The sequence below is a fragment of the Dermacentor silvarum genome, chromosome 4 (assembly GCF_013339745.2).
Source record: "Dermacentor silvarum isolate Dsil-2018 chromosome 4, BIME_Dsil_1.4, whole genome shotgun sequence".
Lineage (NCBI taxonomy): Eukaryota > Metazoa > Arthropoda > Arachnida > Ixodida > Ixodidae > Dermacentor > Dermacentor silvarum.
Genome location: NC_051157.2, coordinates 215838681 through 215855749, shown reverse-complemented (window position 1 = coordinate 215855749; position 17069 = coordinate 215838681). Strand labels below are relative to the sequence as shown.

At 49.6% G+C, this 17069-nt stretch overlaps 1 protein-coding gene and 1 non-coding gene across 2 annotated transcripts in view; both read right to left on the bottom strand.

Annotated features, from left to right (window-relative positions):
• Positions 1 to 9033: 9033 nt before the first annotated feature.
• On the bottom strand, positions 9034 to 9105 carry Trnam-cau (transfer RNA methionine (anticodon CAU)). The gene has a single exon. It is a non-coding gene; the product is annotated as a tRNA-Met (tRNA).
• Positions 9106 to 10437: 1332 nt separating this feature from the next.
• Positions 10438 to 17069, bottom strand: part of LOC119449232 (uncharacterized) — a 29782-nt gene continuing 23150 nt past the window's right edge. Inside the window, exon 4 of the mRNA XM_037712410.1 lies at positions 10438 to 10664. Within this exon, the coding sequence (XP_037568338.1) occupies positions 10438 to 10664 (227 nt within the window). The remainder of the gene's footprint in view (positions 10665 to 17069) is intronic.

Below are 17069 nucleotides of genomic sequence, written 5' to 3'. Positions count from 1 at the left end.
TTGACAGTTGCGGCCGCTGTTTTTCCTGGGCTCGAAAAAAAAAGTTTCCTGGGCTGCGCGTTCGCTTTTTTTTTTTTTTTTTGAATGTACGGCGGATAACCGAGAGACACAGTCAGGATCACAGTCGGAAGCAAGGGCCTAATCTTTGTGTTCTTTTACTGTCATTCTCAGTAAAATGTAATGAACATACCAGCGACCTGTCGATTGACTCCCACTTGCTTCCTTTCCTTGACGGCGCTTGTCGAGACATAGCCTCCTATATTTATATAGGAGGCTATGGTCGGGAAATATTCTTCAGCCACGCTTCCCGACGCTGTAGATCACAGGGGAATTCGTGGTTAATTATCGTAACTTCGCTAATTACGCACGTAAGTGCGGAAATTGCTCTGTACCTAGATAGAGGCCGCCAATCCGTACACTCGAGTGGTAAACATAACGTGACCAAGATTTCTATTTTTTCCTAATTTTAAAATTTTGGTACAGCTAAAGAAAAAACACCCTGTATAGTGGAATGTGTTGTATCGGTATTGACAAAGGTCATCATCATCATCATCAGCCTATATTTATGTCCACTGCAGGACGAAGGCCTCTCCCTGCGATCTCCAATTACCCCTGTCTTGCGCTAGCGTATTCCAACTTGCGCCTGCGAATTTCCTAACCTCATCATCCCACCTGACTTTCTGCCGTCCTCGACTGCGCTTCCCTTCTCGTGGTATCCATTCTGTAACCCTAATGGTCCATCGGTTATCCATCCTACGCATTACATGGCCTGCCCAGCTCCATTTCTTCCGCTTAATGTCAACTAGAATATCGTCTACCCCCGTTTGTTCTCTGATCCACACCGCTCTCTTCCTGTCTCTTAACGTTACTCCTAAGATCTTTCGTTCCATTGCTCTTTGTGCGGTCCTTAACTTGTTCTCGAGCTTCTTTGTTAACCTCCAAGTTTCTGCCCCATATGTTAGCACCGGTAGAATGCAATGATTGTACACTTTTCTTTTCAACGACAGTGGTAAGGTATTAAACAGGAAAGGCCCCAATACACTTCCCTGCCACCCCCAACTCATCATTGTGAGAAAACAAGATTGCGCTCCGCCAATGCATACTGACTGGCTTTTGTATCTTATGTAGGATTTAAATAGCTCAGAAACCTTACCGCAAGTTCCGTACAAAGATAATTAGTTTAATAAAACAACTGTCAGCCCTTCTACTGTGGTGGAGATGGAAGACCAGCGAAGCTGTACTATGGTGGGAATTATGTGTTTCCAATTACGACTATTAACATGTGATGGTGTAATTGGTTATTTGAACTATTAAAGAATGAGAAATATATATGATCCGGTGGTCTTCATTTATTTAGTGACCACACGGACCATGGCCGTATGGCCGCTACGGTACACCGCCCTAGGGTGTACGGCAAAGGTTGGCACGTTCTTCACAAACACGTCACCAACGCGGCGCGCGTTCGGTGTGAACGCGGGCAAAACGCGGCCGCCGTCGACAACAGTTGTGCACGTTGTTTGTGTGACCACACACAACCACTGTCAAAATGCTGGCTACGTGACGGAAGTAGTAGTAGTGGTTTATGAAGGGAAAATGACGCCTATGTTTGCTGCCCAATAGGGAGCATGGCGCAGTGGCAGGGGAAGGGAAGTGGGAGATAAAGATGTGAGGAAGGGAAGAGAAGGAGAAGCAGTAGTAGTCTCATCCGATCATGAAGCAGGCCGGTGATGAAGGCGATGGCCTGCTGAGGGCGAGCGCTTAGCGGTGGGCGGTGATCCCGTTCAACTCCACAAACTCCAAGAAGCTATGGAGAGCTCGGAGGGGGGGGGGGGGAGGCCGCTGGTAGTCGCAGCAGGTAGACCTTGTTGTCTGTAGGCAGTGATGACTTTTGAGCGGTCCTGTGCCAGCGCTGGGCAAGCACAGAGAAGGTGCTCGAGAGTCTCGGGGTTGCCGCAACGTTCGCAGGCCGGTGAGGTGGAGCGTCCCTTGGCGTGCAGCCGCGCCGCCGTGCAGAAACAGCCCGTGCGCAGTCGATGCAACGTTGCGCGTTCCCTCCTGGTAAGGCCACCCTCTGGAAGTAGCCTGGGACCATTGCCATTTGCCACTCTGGCATCCAGGTGAACAGTTGCGAGCAGTTTTTTCAGGCGCTGCCACAAAAAATCAGAGGAAGCGACTGCTCGTGTGAGCGGCACATCAGGATGGTGGTCGGTTTTGGCGAGGGTGCCCGCTTCTTCATTACCGGCTTTTCCCACATGGGAAGGCAGCCCGTGAAACGAGATGGTGACCCCCGCGGCAACCAATGCTGTTAACTTCGAGCTGAGCAAAGCCCCCGTAAGCACTGATCGGCGGTGGTTGATGAGGCTCTGGAGCGCTGGCTTCGAGTCGCAGAGCACAGCCACCGGTTGCCCAGGAGGGTCCTCAGCCAGGACATCGGCAGCTAGGTGAAGGCCTGCTAATTCTGCCGCGGGGGAGTTCGCGGCGAAGGGCATCCGACATTGTCTGTTGACCACCCTAGCCGGGATGGTACAGGCTGCAGCGGCCGATCCGTTTGCCAGGACTGATCCATCTGTGTAGACCAGCAGACTTCCTTCCAGATCCTCGTGGAGTTTGCAGGCTACAGCCTGTTGCAGTGCTGCAGCTGGTGTCTGTCGTTTAGTCGCTCCATTGAGGGAGAGCTGGGCGTCCGCTGGTTAATGGTGTGGTGGAGGCAGCGCGAATGTCACAGGTGGGTCTGTGATCACCTGTTCGTACAGCAGGCATAGACCTCCCATCCTTGAGGACGGCTGGCTGCGGAGTCTAGCCAGCAGGACTCCGCCATCCGGAGCACGATGAAGGCGGTTAATGTGCCCGAGGGCGCGTTCGAGCATTCTCAGCGAAAGCGGCCATTCACCAGCCTCTGCCAGTGCATCAGCGACCGGTGAATGCTTTAGGAGCCCCAGGATGCTCCTAATAGCACCTCTGTGCAGACCCTCCAGCTGCTGTTTCCTGGCTGGTGTGAGGTTGACCAATGGAAGCGCATACAAGAGTACGGACGTTGCTGCGGCCTGGCTCAGCAGCAGCGCCCACTTTGTGGAGCAGCCACGGCCATGCTGCTGTTAAATCTCACGTGCTGCCACTTGCTGTGTGAGGCTTCGTTAGTTTTTCTCGCTCCTGAGTGCCGCATTGTTCGCGCTGCATGTTCGCGCTGCATTTGCAACTTTCGTGGCCGGATTTCATCATGTCTTCAAACGCATGTGGTTTTTGTTGACTCGGTTATACAATCCATGGCGTTGTGTTTGTGTGGCCTGTGTGGCAATATGATCCGCAAAAGCACCCTCTCATACACCTCTGAGATTACCGCTGCCGCGCTACTCAAATCCGCAAAAAAGAAAAAAAAAACAATGTGTGGCGTAGTGTAAGGCTTCCTGCAAACGAGCGAAGCCACTAGCCTCATTATTGACGGACCGCTTCCGCCGAATGATCGGTAGCTCACTAGTCAGTGAAACCTGTAAGATAACTGAATATATACAGCTGGTGGATCATTCACTCCCGCAGCGTAGTCATTGTTAGAGGCCCGCTGTGCACGTTAGCCGCTGGTCAACGAGGGACTGGAGCAACTGAAACGCCGAGATGACGGCGCTAGGTCAACCAACGCCGAGGTCGCTCTTGGCATGGCTCAGTTAAAGCCCGACTTAGAGGCTTTAGGCTCACTGTATCACCGCTAATAGTACAGCCATCTAAGCGCAACGGCATTAATGCGTCCTCTCGTTGTTTCGGCAGCCAGTCATAATATAACGCGAAAAATTCCGATCAAAATACGAGTTCAAGAGTGCGACCGACACGTAGCCACAGCGTTTCATACGGAGAGCGTCTGCTAGTTCAGCACCGCGTAGGGGGAGCCACGGTCGACAGAAGAGAGAGTGAACGCCGGCGCAGGAGGAGGATAGAGGAGATGGCGCTACTTTTCTTATTGAGGGGTTTTAGGGGGGAAAAGAAGAAGAGGTAGAAGGCTCGAGCGCAGCAGAGGCGGGTTGGAGACGGCGTTCGAAGAGCCAGGGTTCGAGAGGGTTGCTCGGGTGAACCGCTGGGCAACCACCTGACCAGTTGCGCTCCTGCGGATGTTGGTGACCAGTACGGCGACTACCTGCCCGCGAGACTGTTCCCGGCCAGTACTGTTCCTGGTCGTCTGATCTCATGCCGTTCCTCAACGTTCGAGCCGCCGCCACCGTTAACCCAGCATCTCGGCAACTCGACGCACTACGCCTTACTCAGCGACCAAGTCGTCCCGTCACGGTCTCCTTCTACTGAAGACGACGAGGACGTGAGCGCGAGCAAGAACCTTGTAGCGTAGGGACGTAGCATGCATGTGTTACATCTACTTTAGTCACTGTTTCATGTGTGCGTCGTTCTGTTTGTATAGTATTTTACAGAGTGCTTAGTTCTAATATATGTTATCTTCAAGCTTAAACGTCTACGGCTCCATCCTTCACCGCACCGCACGTCAACAAACGTGACGGTCCGCAAACATCATCTCTCTCTACAAAGCCGTTCTATATAAATCTGTGTTATCGGCATGCAGGACACATTCTCTTAATATGCTGGCGTTGCAATTAGGAGTATTTTATATATATAAATAAATAAATAGTATAAACAGTAACTGACCTCAACTTGGCCTATGAGAAATACCTTTATAAACCGGTATCTACAGCGAAGTCCTCAATGCTAATACAAGCGCTCGAAATGCTATGTCCAGGTCTTAATACTGTCTTAGGAGAACTAGATTACTTGCCAAGTTTATACACAGATGAAATGGGGGGCCTATTAGATCATTTACATGCAAATGCTGAAGTGTGTGGGTTGATTATGAGCTCAAAAAAGATCGGCAAAAAGTAGTTTTCTGCTCCGTTAATAAAGGTTATGAGAAATGCTTAGAGAACTGCTCAGAAAGAACTAAACGTAGAAGGATTTTCATCCTGCCGGGTACCTTCAACCACTCGATATTCCCGTTTAGCCATTCTTTCGGGTTGGTTTGCACTTACTTGGTCCTTTTCCTCTATCAACCTCTGGAAACAGGTGGATCGCTGTGGCCGCGGAATACGCCACGCGCTACGCCATCACCCGAGCGCTTCCTACACGCTGCGCCACAGATGTCACCGATTTTCTTCTACGCCACGTGATTTTATTACATGAAGCTCCACGACAAATTCTCACAGACAGTGGCCGGACATTCCTATCAAAAGTTATCGCAGACATCCTGCAGTCCGGTGCAACGAGGCACAAGCTATCCACGTCATACCATCCGCAAACAAATGGCCTCACGACGCGTCTGAATCGCACTCTCACAGACATGTCCGCGAAGTATGTGTCTCCAGACCACACTAGCTGGAACCTCGCTCTACGGTTTGTCACGTTTGCGTATAATTCCTCGCGCCACGACACAGCCAGTTTGCCCCCATTTTTCTTTCTGTTCAGCTCGACACAACCCTCCATGTTCACGCGGCACCGACCAGTGAATATGCACTTGACGCCATCGCCCGCGTAGCCCACGCAAGGGAAATTGCCCGTGACCGCGTTCTGAACTCCCAAGAGAATCAAAGGCGTTTGTACGACCGGCGAAACCGAGACGTGCACTTCCCGCTTGGTTCTTTGGTGCATCTGTGGTCTCCATCGCCTGTCAGAAGAACTGCTGTTTGGCTATACAGGCCTATGCATACCGAGTGCTTCGTGCCGTGACTCCCGTCACTTACGAAATCGCCCCTGACGCCCCATCTGCTTCCCAGTCCAGTGATAGCGTGCACGTTACGCGACTGAAGAAGTGTCACCCTACCAGTGACGACTTATAGACGCTCCGAGACGTCGCTTTTGCCGCCGGTGGATTATGCTATACGCGTGTTGTTTTTGGTCCTTTGAAAGAGGCGCGCGGGTGCCATCACTCGAGCGAAGAGGAGGAAGTACGAACTGGGATCGCGCTGTGAATACAACCGATCAGCGCTGCAACCACTACTGTAAATGTAATCTGTAAATTTTTTCGTTTAATTGACTCGTCCTTCGTGTAACAACATACACAGGCCTGGAACGATGTATGTCAGAATCCTACCTTTCAGCAAAGTTAAGGCAAATACTCATTTGCTATAAATGAATGAGGAAGGTGCACCGGTAATGGTTAACAGGCGGGGAGTCCTTTTCTGTTTCATTCCTCAACTAAACTTGATTTCAGCGCGGAAATGACCCACCTGCTAGCAAACATGCCTGCAACCCATGCAGACGCGTTCCGATTGGAACTGCTTGCTGAAACGTTTGGAGACCGAGCTTCGTGTGCATGAGAAAAAAACCAAGGTCGGGCCACATTATTCCTGTGCCATCTACTGAGGCGTCTTTCATAGCCACCTCGTTGTTCTGCTATTATTGCAAATATCATTTGTGACATTATCAAACTAGTTTTCTTTTCGGGCACCCGTCACAAAGGTAGTTAGAAAAGGCTATTCCACTGTTCTACAATTAGTAATAGTAATCGATTTAATTGCCCGAGCTTTGGATGCCAACGGTCAAATTGATGCTGTGTTTTTGGACTTCAATAAAGCTTTCGATAGGGTAATTTACGAAAAACTACTTCTAAAGTTAAGAAACATTAACCTTCCAGACATCATAATTGCTAGGATTAAAGACAATCTGGATAATCCCCACTAGTATGTTTCAGTTGATGATCACAACACGGGATATCTACCAGTCACTTCAGGTGTTTCCTAGGGCAGTGTCCTGGGTCCTTTGCTCTTTTTTTATATATTAAAGACATTGTTACCGTCGTCAAGCCTTGAAGGCAAATACGATTGTTTTCAGAAGACGGTGTTGTATTTCGAGCTATTAAGTCCGCGGATGATCAGAGGGAACTCAACTCTAGCTTGAATAATATATTCTTGAGGTGCAAAGAATGGGGAATGGCTGCAAACAGACAAAACTGTATCTCTTCGCATAACTCATAAAAAGAATACCCTGGAGTACGGGTATCACATGTATTCTTTTCCATTAAAGCAGGTTGAGAGTTACGAGTACCTTGACGTAACTTTCATGAACAATTTTTCCAAGAACCTTCTAATTGACAACACATGTTCTTCTACCTTCCGCAAGCTAACTGATCTCCGACACAAACTTAGAAATTCCCCCTCAAACGTTTAACTACCCGCGTACTTAACCTATATCCGGCCAAAAATTGAATATGATTGCGTAGCATGGGGTCCCTATACTAAAGTGAATATTAACAAAGTTGCGAGAATACAGAGAAAATCTGTTCGTTTTATTTATTCCAAATTCAAAAGTTCGAACTCGCCATCAGAGTTGATGTTGGCTAACAGCATTCCTTCGCTTGAACAATGACGACAGAAACACCAGCTAGATTTTTTACATAATCTAGTTAACCCGAAGTTTGCCCTGGACCCTTCACTATATGTAAGCCCTCTTTTCCCAAGGAATACGCGACACCATCGTCCTGATAAACTAACACCTATGTATGCTAGGACAGGCAGCTAGCTATACGTTCTTCTTTTCACGGACTATCTCTGAATGTAAGTCACTGCCCGCACCGCACAACATGTGACTGTCTTTTCGAGTATGTACGTCTTTGTTAAAAAGCAGTAGTTGTTGAAGGATCACGGCAAGCCCTCGACTCTCAAACACTCTTGTTTTTCATGTGCAACGGTTAGTAACCTACTGTCCCTCATATTCTGCTATTATCTAGTTTACATCGCTCTGTTTGCACCCTCTTCTGCTTTCCATAATTGACTCACAAAAACGGATTGATTAAGGCTTTGTGTTTGATCTTTTCACGAAGCGTTTTGTAAGCAATACATCATAGAAAAGTGTTTTAGATGCGTAGCATCTTATAGCGGCGGCCCGTCCCGCGGCGTCGTTGGCGTCGGCGTCGGCGTCAGTCCGCACCTCTCCTCATTCTCTCCACGCCAGCTGTGCTACAACGCCTCTCTCCCCCTCTCCACGCCATCTGTTCGATAACTCGCTTCTCCCTCCGTGTCTTCATCCGCCACCTGTGCGATAGCGCGTGCATGCGCGCCTCTCTCTCTCTCCTCCTCCTCTCCGCGCCAGCTGCTTATATAAACCCGGTGCATGCGCCGCTGGCTCAGTTGCTGCTTCGGTTTAGTCACGCTGCGCCGTCCGATGCGCTAAATGGACGCCAACGAATCTGTCAACGAACTGTCTGGCACATCTTCAAACAGCAGCAGCCAGTTCATTAAAAGAACCGCGAGCACCTATGAAGACAAGGCTGCGCAGAGAAGAGCTCACGACGCAGAACGTAAACGTCGGCGACGCGCAGCGGATCCAGATTCAGTTCGCCAACGCGAAGCCGCTTCGAAACGTCAGCGTCGAGCAGTGGATTCCACACTTCCAGAACGCGAAGCCGCTTCGAAACGTCAACGTCGAGCAGCGGATCCTTAGCTTCGAGAACGGGAAGCCGCGTTGGTTCGTGAACGTCGAGCAGCAGAACCTGAGGTTCGGGACCGTGAAGTTCAACGTAAACGTACGAAGCGAGCGGCGGAACCCGACCTTCGAGAACGTGAAGCCGCGTTGGTTCGTGAACGTCGAGCAGCGGATCCTGAGCTTCGGCAACGTGAAGCAGCGTCGGTTCGAGAACGTCGAGCAGCAGCACGGCGTTCACGCGATGGGATGGTGACCAACGCAAGTTAACACGCAATAAAAACGTAATAACACCAAGTTAACAACGTTAATAACACCGTAATAACAACGTAATTAACGCCGTTATAACAACCGTGATGCTCCGCATCAGCCCATGGTTCCCCTCGGGAATATGGTGTAATTTTTTTTTCTTTAGTTGCTATCCTTTGGAATATGAATGTATATTAATGTATCTACATACCTCTTTGAACGAGAAGAAAGGGAACCGAGGGGCCCGATTTTTAATAAGCATATAATATGAAGCCAACAAACAATAACACCAAGGACAACATAGGAGAAATCAGTTGTACTTATTAATTGAATTACAGAAATGATAAATTAATGGAAATGAAAGTGGATGAAAAAACAACTGTCCGCAGGTGGGGAACGAACCCACGTCTTCGCATTATGCGTGCGATGCTCTCACCATTGAGCTACCGCGGATACAACGGCATGCTTTGGTTTGAGGCGACTATAGTATTTCGGGACTTTTACATTCTGTTCAAACAGCGCAAAATACGACGGCCTCTCCCTGCGATCTCCAAAAGACAGGGGTAATTGGAGATCGCAGGGAGAGGCCTTCGTCCTGCAGTGGACATAAAATATAGGCTGATGATGATGATGACGATGATGAACGCAAATACCAGCGCGCGAAGTAGTACGAATGACCCTGCCGAGCAGTATCAACAGCAGTTTCCAACGGCGCGATCTTGATGCGGCCCAATCCACTTCTATCGCAGCGCCACCACTGTATTTTTCCACGTCGGGCGCCTCACTGTAAAGCATGCGCGGCCCTAGCCGCTCGTCCCACTCAACCGTCTTCTAGTACACTATAGCCGAAGCGCAGGCTGCGCAGGCTGCGCAGCCACGACCGGCCGTAAGCGCAGCGCATGGATGGAGTAAATGGAGAAAGAAAGCTTCTCGTTCCTCCATGGTGCCGCGTAATGCGCTGCTGCTAGGCGGCCGGTTGAGAACATGCGTGCGATCACGGATGGACGCAGTGCCATATTCCAGCCGCGTGACGAATTGTCTTATCTTACCAGTTATTGTTTTACCAATTAGCCCTGAAAGAATCAGCAAGTCGCGAACGCGCTTGCACCGCATTGAAAGGATTAATTACATTGATTTAGGTAAGGAATACAAAGGCATCCTTTGGTTTGAGGCGACTATGGTCTTTCGGGACTTTTACATTCTGTTCAAACAGCGCAAAATACGACGGACGGAGAAAAGAGAAGTACACAGGGGTAGTAGCACTGCTAGCTTCCAGCTGCGCCGGGACAACGGGTTTTTCAGAGTGGAGACGCGCGAGGATAACTCGCTGCACGTAATATGCACACCACCGGAAAGTCCGAAAATGGATCCGCGGTAGCTCAATGGTGAGAGCATTGCACGCATAATGCGAAGACGTGGGTTCATTCCCCACCTGCGGACAGTTGTGTTTTCATCCACTTTCATTTCCATTAATTTATCATTTCTTTAATGCAATTAATAAGTACAAGTAATTTCCCCTATGTTGTCCTTGTGTTATTGTTTGTCCAAGCCCGGCCCTTGCCCGAGTCAAAAAGCACATGCCGTGCCCGAGCCCGGCCCGAGCCCGTGAAAAAACTGCCCTACGAGGCCCGACCCGGCCCACGGGCCGGGCCGGGCCCGGGCTTTCGGGTAAGCCCGAGCCCGTGCAGTGCTCTCGCCTTTCGTCTATTCTTCGATAGTCGTCATAGATGAGTTCAATCAGTCAGTGAGCCAGTGAATGGTGCTCAATCGATGTGCTGTGCAATCTTACCGCACGTCGAAGGCCAAGCCACCAGTGGTACCTGGTTGGGAGACAGCGGCCATCGCCTCCTTGAAGCGCAGCCAGCCCAGTTCGTCGTGCACACTGTGCACGGTGCGCCTCATCACGTGCACGCTCGTGTAGAAGAGTTGGTCACAGATCCCGTCGGGCGGAATAGATTGCTCCTGCAGCGATGGGCCTACGGTGCAGAGTAGAAGCGGCCCTCTGGTGGAGGCTGCGAGTGATGCAATTTCATTTCATTTCATTAAATAATTTCAAGGCCCAAAACGTTACAGAAAAATCGGGGTAGCTTGCACTAGTGGCGCATGGCTAAAGACACAGCGGAGCTGATCGGTTCCTAGCTGTTCCTGGCTATGCAAAGAGGTGCTAAGTTGTACGAAGTATTGCCAAGTGATGCTAAGTTTTACGAAGTGTATAAGCATTTCCTCGTGGTCCGTGGCATCGAGGAACGCCTCGCGAAGCACTTGCAGTCAGAGCACACGTAGGAGAAGTGGGGCGAAAGCTATGCATAGTGTACGGGCAGCAGACAACACGCCGGGATGACGTCACGGCGCATGCGCAGTAGCGTACAGCTGGTGGGCGCTCGGCGGAGCCGCAGCCAGAGGCGCCTGCTACGATGGCTAGATAAAGTCCCTATATAATAGGGACTTAGGCTAGATGGGTAGGTGTGCCAACCGCCGCGTCTGGAGCGTAGTTCACCGCTTCTCCGCATCATGACGCAAAATTGGCGCTGCGGTCAGTAGAACGGTTCCGCAGCGCGCGTCGTCTGCTACTGGTGAGGGACGGCGCGCAAAGAATAAAGCCTGTATTGGAATAGTTGTATGTCGTCTGTTCATGTCAGTTTCAAAGGAGAAGAGCTCCTGGGCTCTCGTACTGCTTCAAGTTCCTAAGCGATGTGGAATGTTCCAGGTCGGAAAAATGACCGAGCAGATTAGCAGCGGCCTTGCTCCACCAAAGAAGACCACCAAGGAGACTTACTGCTTCGCTCCGAACTGCAAATCGGGCTCTAAATCTGTGAGAAACATTCATAAAATAGTTTTGTTTTCAGTTCCGAAAGACCCAGAGCTTTTTAAGAAATGGGAACTGGCCCTTCATCGAGCGGACAAGCAACTGAAGCCGACATCAGTTGTTTGCGAGCGACATTTTCAAGAAGAATTCATTCTGCGCGATTTCACTCATGTGGTCAACGGAGAGATTGTCGTGATTATAAGGGAGCGTCCACGGCTTACCAGTGATGCAGTGCCATCAATTCTTCCAGGTGCTCCCGCATACCTTTCTAAAGTGAAGCCCCAAAAAAGGAAAACCAAGAATTCTTTGGGTCTGCGATCACAAAAAGTGATTAAGACAGCAAGCTCTTCTCAAAATGAGGAGAGATCCCAGGATGTTAATGTATCCTGCGCAAATGGCGACGACAGCTTTCAGTTTTGTACACCTACGCTTGCAGAGATCGTCAGCTCGTGTGTTCTGCCTCATGGCCGCTGGACACGGCATGCAGTGGAAGGTACAACGGCTGCCGCATTTTCCGTTTGCGCGAAAAATGGAAACAGTATCACCCTTATTAAAGTCATCCTCCTGGAAGCGTGTGGATCAAATGTGCGAGCAAATGTTTCTGTCCAGGGCACGGTGGTGCAACGACTGCTAATTAAATCTGCAGAAGAAGTCAGCTCCCTGCTTGCGGAAGTGGACAAAATGCTGCCATGTCAAGGCATCAAAGGCAGTGAAGATTTCTATGAAGCTTTGGGGAAGGTTAAAGACGTAAAAACACATGTGAGCAGTAAGTTCAGCTCCAAGTGTACAGGCCTCGCTCTACAAGCAAACGAATCTTGTCTGCACTGTCGCTACGCTAGGAAGCTGGTGCTAAATCAGATTTCTTACAGAAGAAGAAAGGGACGGACTCCAAGAAAGACTACTTACAGGTATAAGCTCGAGGCACAAAAGTTCCGAAGAATGAAGCGAAGGGTTCTCACCGAAGGAGTAACACTAGAGTAAATGAGAAAGAAGAACAGCAAGCTAAGTGAAAATGACCTTAAACTAAAAATTAATGACCTGCCAACAATACAGCAGTCGCAAGTGATGGCATGTTTTAACGCCTCAAAGAGGAAGAGCGCCAAAGGTTTCAGATACCAGGCAGAATGGATCCTCGAGTGCATGATTATGCGTATGAAGAGTAAGCGCCTGTATGAGCATCTGCGTAAACGAAAAATCATGCTGCTCCCTGGCCGCACGTGTCTGCAGAGGTATCTGCGTTCATTTAAGAGCGGATATGGCTTCAGCCGAAATGTCTTCGCAGCACTAAGAGAAAAATGCTGCCAAATGCCAGAGCAACAGTGTCATGGTGGCATAATTATTGATGAAATCAAGTTGTCGGAGAGCTTATCACTTGACCACTACGGAAATGTGGACGGGCTAGTCGACTTGGGTCAGTTTTCTTCAAGCATCGCGAGTACTTCATTAGCAGACCACGTCCTAGTAGTCCTTTTCCAACCATTGACGAGAAAGTGGCACCAAGTTCTTGGTGCGTTTGCCTCAAGAGGGAACGTTAAGGCCGATGTCCTTGCAAAAATTGCCGTACTGCCGCACAATTATCGACCGGCTTACTGGCTTATCCCGTCCTCCCAACAACCGCTTAAGACGACAACTGGCACGGTTTAAACTTCATGATGGCTCATTATTGCGGCAAGTTTACCACCCTACCGGTCACCGATGGGTCCCAGTCGTCCCTCGCTCACTTCGACTGCAAATTTTGCAAGCTTTCACGACGACGCAACGGCTGGCCACTTAGGATTTCATAAAACCTACGACCGCATTAAGACTCGCTGTTTCTGGCCTGGCCTGTCTACTAGTGTTGCCAAGTACGTCAGTTCGTTTGCGTCCTGCCAACATCGAAAACGTTCGACCTCTCTTCCCGCCGGCCCTTTACAACCATTGCCGTGCCCGTCCGTTCCCTTTGAATTCGTGGGCATCGACCTATACGGACCCCTTCCGCTTACACCCGCGGGTCACCGCTGGATTGTCACCTCCGGGGACCATCTCACCCGCTACGCTGAGACGGCAGCTCTTCCTTCTGGTGCGGCCTCTGAGGTCGCCGAGTTTGTCCTGCAAGCCATTATCTTGCGCCACGGTGCGCCTCGTGTTCTTCTAAGTGACCGTGGCAAGACATTTCTTTCTTATGTTCTTGCTGAAGTCCTGCAAGCCTCAAACACCATTCATAAGACCACCTCTGCGTACCATCCCCAGACCAATGGTCTTACCGAGCGTTTCCATCGAACTCTGTCCGACATGATCTCCATGTATGTGAAACCTGACCACACAAACTGGGACACTATACTTCCTTTTGTCACGTTTGCATATAATACTGCCGTTCAACGCACAACAAACTACAGCCCCTTTTTCCTCGTGTACGGCCGTGCACCGTCTTTTGTTTTGGACACCAGCTTTCTCTCTACGCCTTCTGTTTCATCCACATCTCTACCAGAGGAGTTCGCCGCCCGCGTCGCCCACTGCCGCGAAATTGCGCGCCCACACCGCGACCATTCAGGATAAGAGGAAAGTCCGTTGTGATGCCACCCGTCGTGTCATTTCGTTCCGCCCAGGCGACGAAGTGCTCCTGTGGACACCTGTTCGAGTGCCAGGGCTCTGTGAAAAATTTCTTCACAGGTATCGCGGCCCATATACCGTGCTTGAAAGAACATCTGCCGTAAACTGTCGCGTAGCTCCTGTTACCTCGGTTACTGACCGCCGTTGCCGGAGCACTGAAATTGTTCACGTCTCTCGCCTGAAGCCGTATCTTCGGCGTTCCGACCGTTTCTGACTCGCTGCCTTGCCGGCCGCTTTCGTGAGGGGGGGAAGTTAGTGTGAGTGCTAACTGTGCAGTTCATCATCGTCTTCATGTGTATATACCCATCCTCATAATCATCATCATTTTGTCGGGTTGGTGTTCGTGGGCTGTCTCGCGCTGTTTGTCAATATAAGAGCTCTGCCTTCGTCCAGGGCGTCGTCTCACAATATTCACGAATCTAGTCCAAGACGTATTCCTTTATTTTGTTACAATGAAACAGTGAACCATATGCACTTACCAACACAATTCTTCTCGCACCAATTTAGATACCGTAACTGACGCAGTAATAAAACAATAGCTGGACTTCTCGAAATTGAAACATTAGAACTCGCTAAACATCACGTAAACAAGGCTCCATATACCGTATAAAACCATTGCAGTATTGTTTTATGCATGGAAAAAATGCATCTACGTCTTTAATGCAATGGGCTGGACAGGGGCGGATCCAGGTTTTTTCTGAGGGGGGGGGGGGGGGGTCAGCTTCTGTCAATGATGATGATGATGATGATGATGATAGTAGCCTTTCCTATTTACAGAAATTCACCGTTTCTGCTCACTAGAAACCCGCGTTTTATACGGCTAGAGCAACACCTGTAGCCCACCGTGGTGGCTCAGTCAGCTCAGGCGTTGCGCTGCTGAGCACGAGATCGCGGGATCGAGTCCCGGCCGCGGCAGCCGCATTTCGATGGAAGCGAAATGCAAAAACGCCCGTGTGCTTGCGTTGTAGTGCACGTTAAAGAACCCCAGGTGGTCAAAATTAATCCGGAGCCTTCCACTACGACGTGCCTCATAATCAGAACTGGTTTTGGCACGTAAAACCCCAGAAAGAGGAAGAAGACCTGTAGCGAAGCCAGATATCGGTTTCTCCGAGCTTATATGAAAAGGACGTTACCCAATACAGTCATGTGCTTGGTGGCTGTGCCTGATAATATAGGGTGTTCAAAATTAAGCTTTCTGCTTTTCTTAAAATTAGGCACTGGGAGGCACGCGAAGACCACCTGTGCAAATAAGTTATGCAGCCAGGGGGGCACAAAGTGAGATGATAATAATCGCTGTGAGCAGCCCAACTAACTAAAATTGAACAATTATTTTCTGTCGACTGCAGTAAGTGGGTATGTTTGTATTGAAAACTTAGAGGCAGTCGTGTTTCTTACTGCAGTCAATAAAAAGTTAATTATTCAATTTTAGTCAATTCGGCTGCTGACAGCAATAATTATCATCTCACTTTGTGTCCCCCTGGCCACATAACTTATTTGCGCAGGTGGTCTTCACGTGCCTCCCAGTGCCTCATTTTAAGAAAACTATAAAGCTTAATTTTGAACACCCGGTATATCTGGCCTGTATTGTTTCTTAAAATAAAATTTGCATTGATATGTTGCAGGTTCGTTATAAATGCATAAGCACGGGTCCGTCTTTGGAGTTCTGTTGGGACACCTTGTTTTCCTTACGGATATTCTTTCTGTTCGGCTGAGACACCTTCGTTTGCTTTGGAGCTCCAACGCGGCAACCACGACGCTGGTTGTTTATGATATGCGAATCACCGCGTATGTAGACTGACGACGCCACCTACAAGACGAACGATTTGGTGTAGTAGCCGAGAGCGCGAGCCAGCGTCTTCATGTTTTGTTTCCCACGCGACGCCATCCTTTTACACAAGGCGCGCATCTGCTGCCGTTTCTCTATCCACGCGACGCCCTTCTTGGCCCGCGCGCTGGCGTTGGCCGCTGACGTCACTTCGCAGCCGCTGCTCGAGACTTCGCCCCGCTCCGCGAGAACGCCCACTCAGATAAACGGAGCCAGCGGCTTTGACCCTACTATGCTTAATGAACGGCAATAAAACTGCAAAGTTACAATGAAAAACTTGTACCGTACGAACGGTACTGTGCTCGTACTGGATATTGTCAACGTGTAACTGTGATCACAATGAGTGCTATTGTTAAAAATGTTGCCCATGCGTAGTTCTTATAGTTTAGCTGTTCGTTGTTATTATTTATACAGGGTTTGTCCGAAAAGTAATGTCAGTGAGTCGATTAAAAATAAATTATTAATCAGACCGGTACAACACAATAAAATGTTTCAAAATAGGCTCCTCCTGCGTCGTTACATTGCTTGTAGCGAGATTCCCAACCACCGAAGGCGTCACGGTAGGCCTCCTTAGTAATGTCCTTTAGAGCCTTAGTGCAAGCCTCTTCGACTTTGCCAACTGTCGCGAAATGATGTCCTTTCATGGGAATTTTCAAGCGGAGAAAGAAGAAGCCTGGGAGAGCCACTTCAGGATTGTAGGGCGGCTGGGTAACCGTTGGCATCTTTCAATCAGCCAGGAAGCGGGTCACAAGGAAGGCGGTGCAGGCTGCATGGTGCGTTGTCATGGTGAAGTTTCCAATCGCCCCCGATATCAAGCTGGGTATGATGAATCCGTCGTTTGAGTCGCTTGAGCACTTTCACATAGAATGTGGCGTTCACGGTTGTGCCATGGGGTACAAACTCCAGGTGGGCGAGGCCACTGATGTCAAAGAACACAATCAGCATGGTCTTGACCTTTGACTTGCTAATTCTGGCCTTCTTGGGGTGAGGGGACGCCAAGCTGTGCTACTTGGCGCTTTGCCTTTTTGTTTCGGGGTCGTATTCAAACACCCAAGTCTTGTCACCTGTGATGACACTGTCCAAAACGTGGGGGTCACTTTCGCACAAGTCATAGACCTCCTGGCACGTTTCAACTCGGCTCGATTATTGGTCGTCCGTTAACATTTTGCGCAAGATCTCCGTGCTCACTTTTCGCAT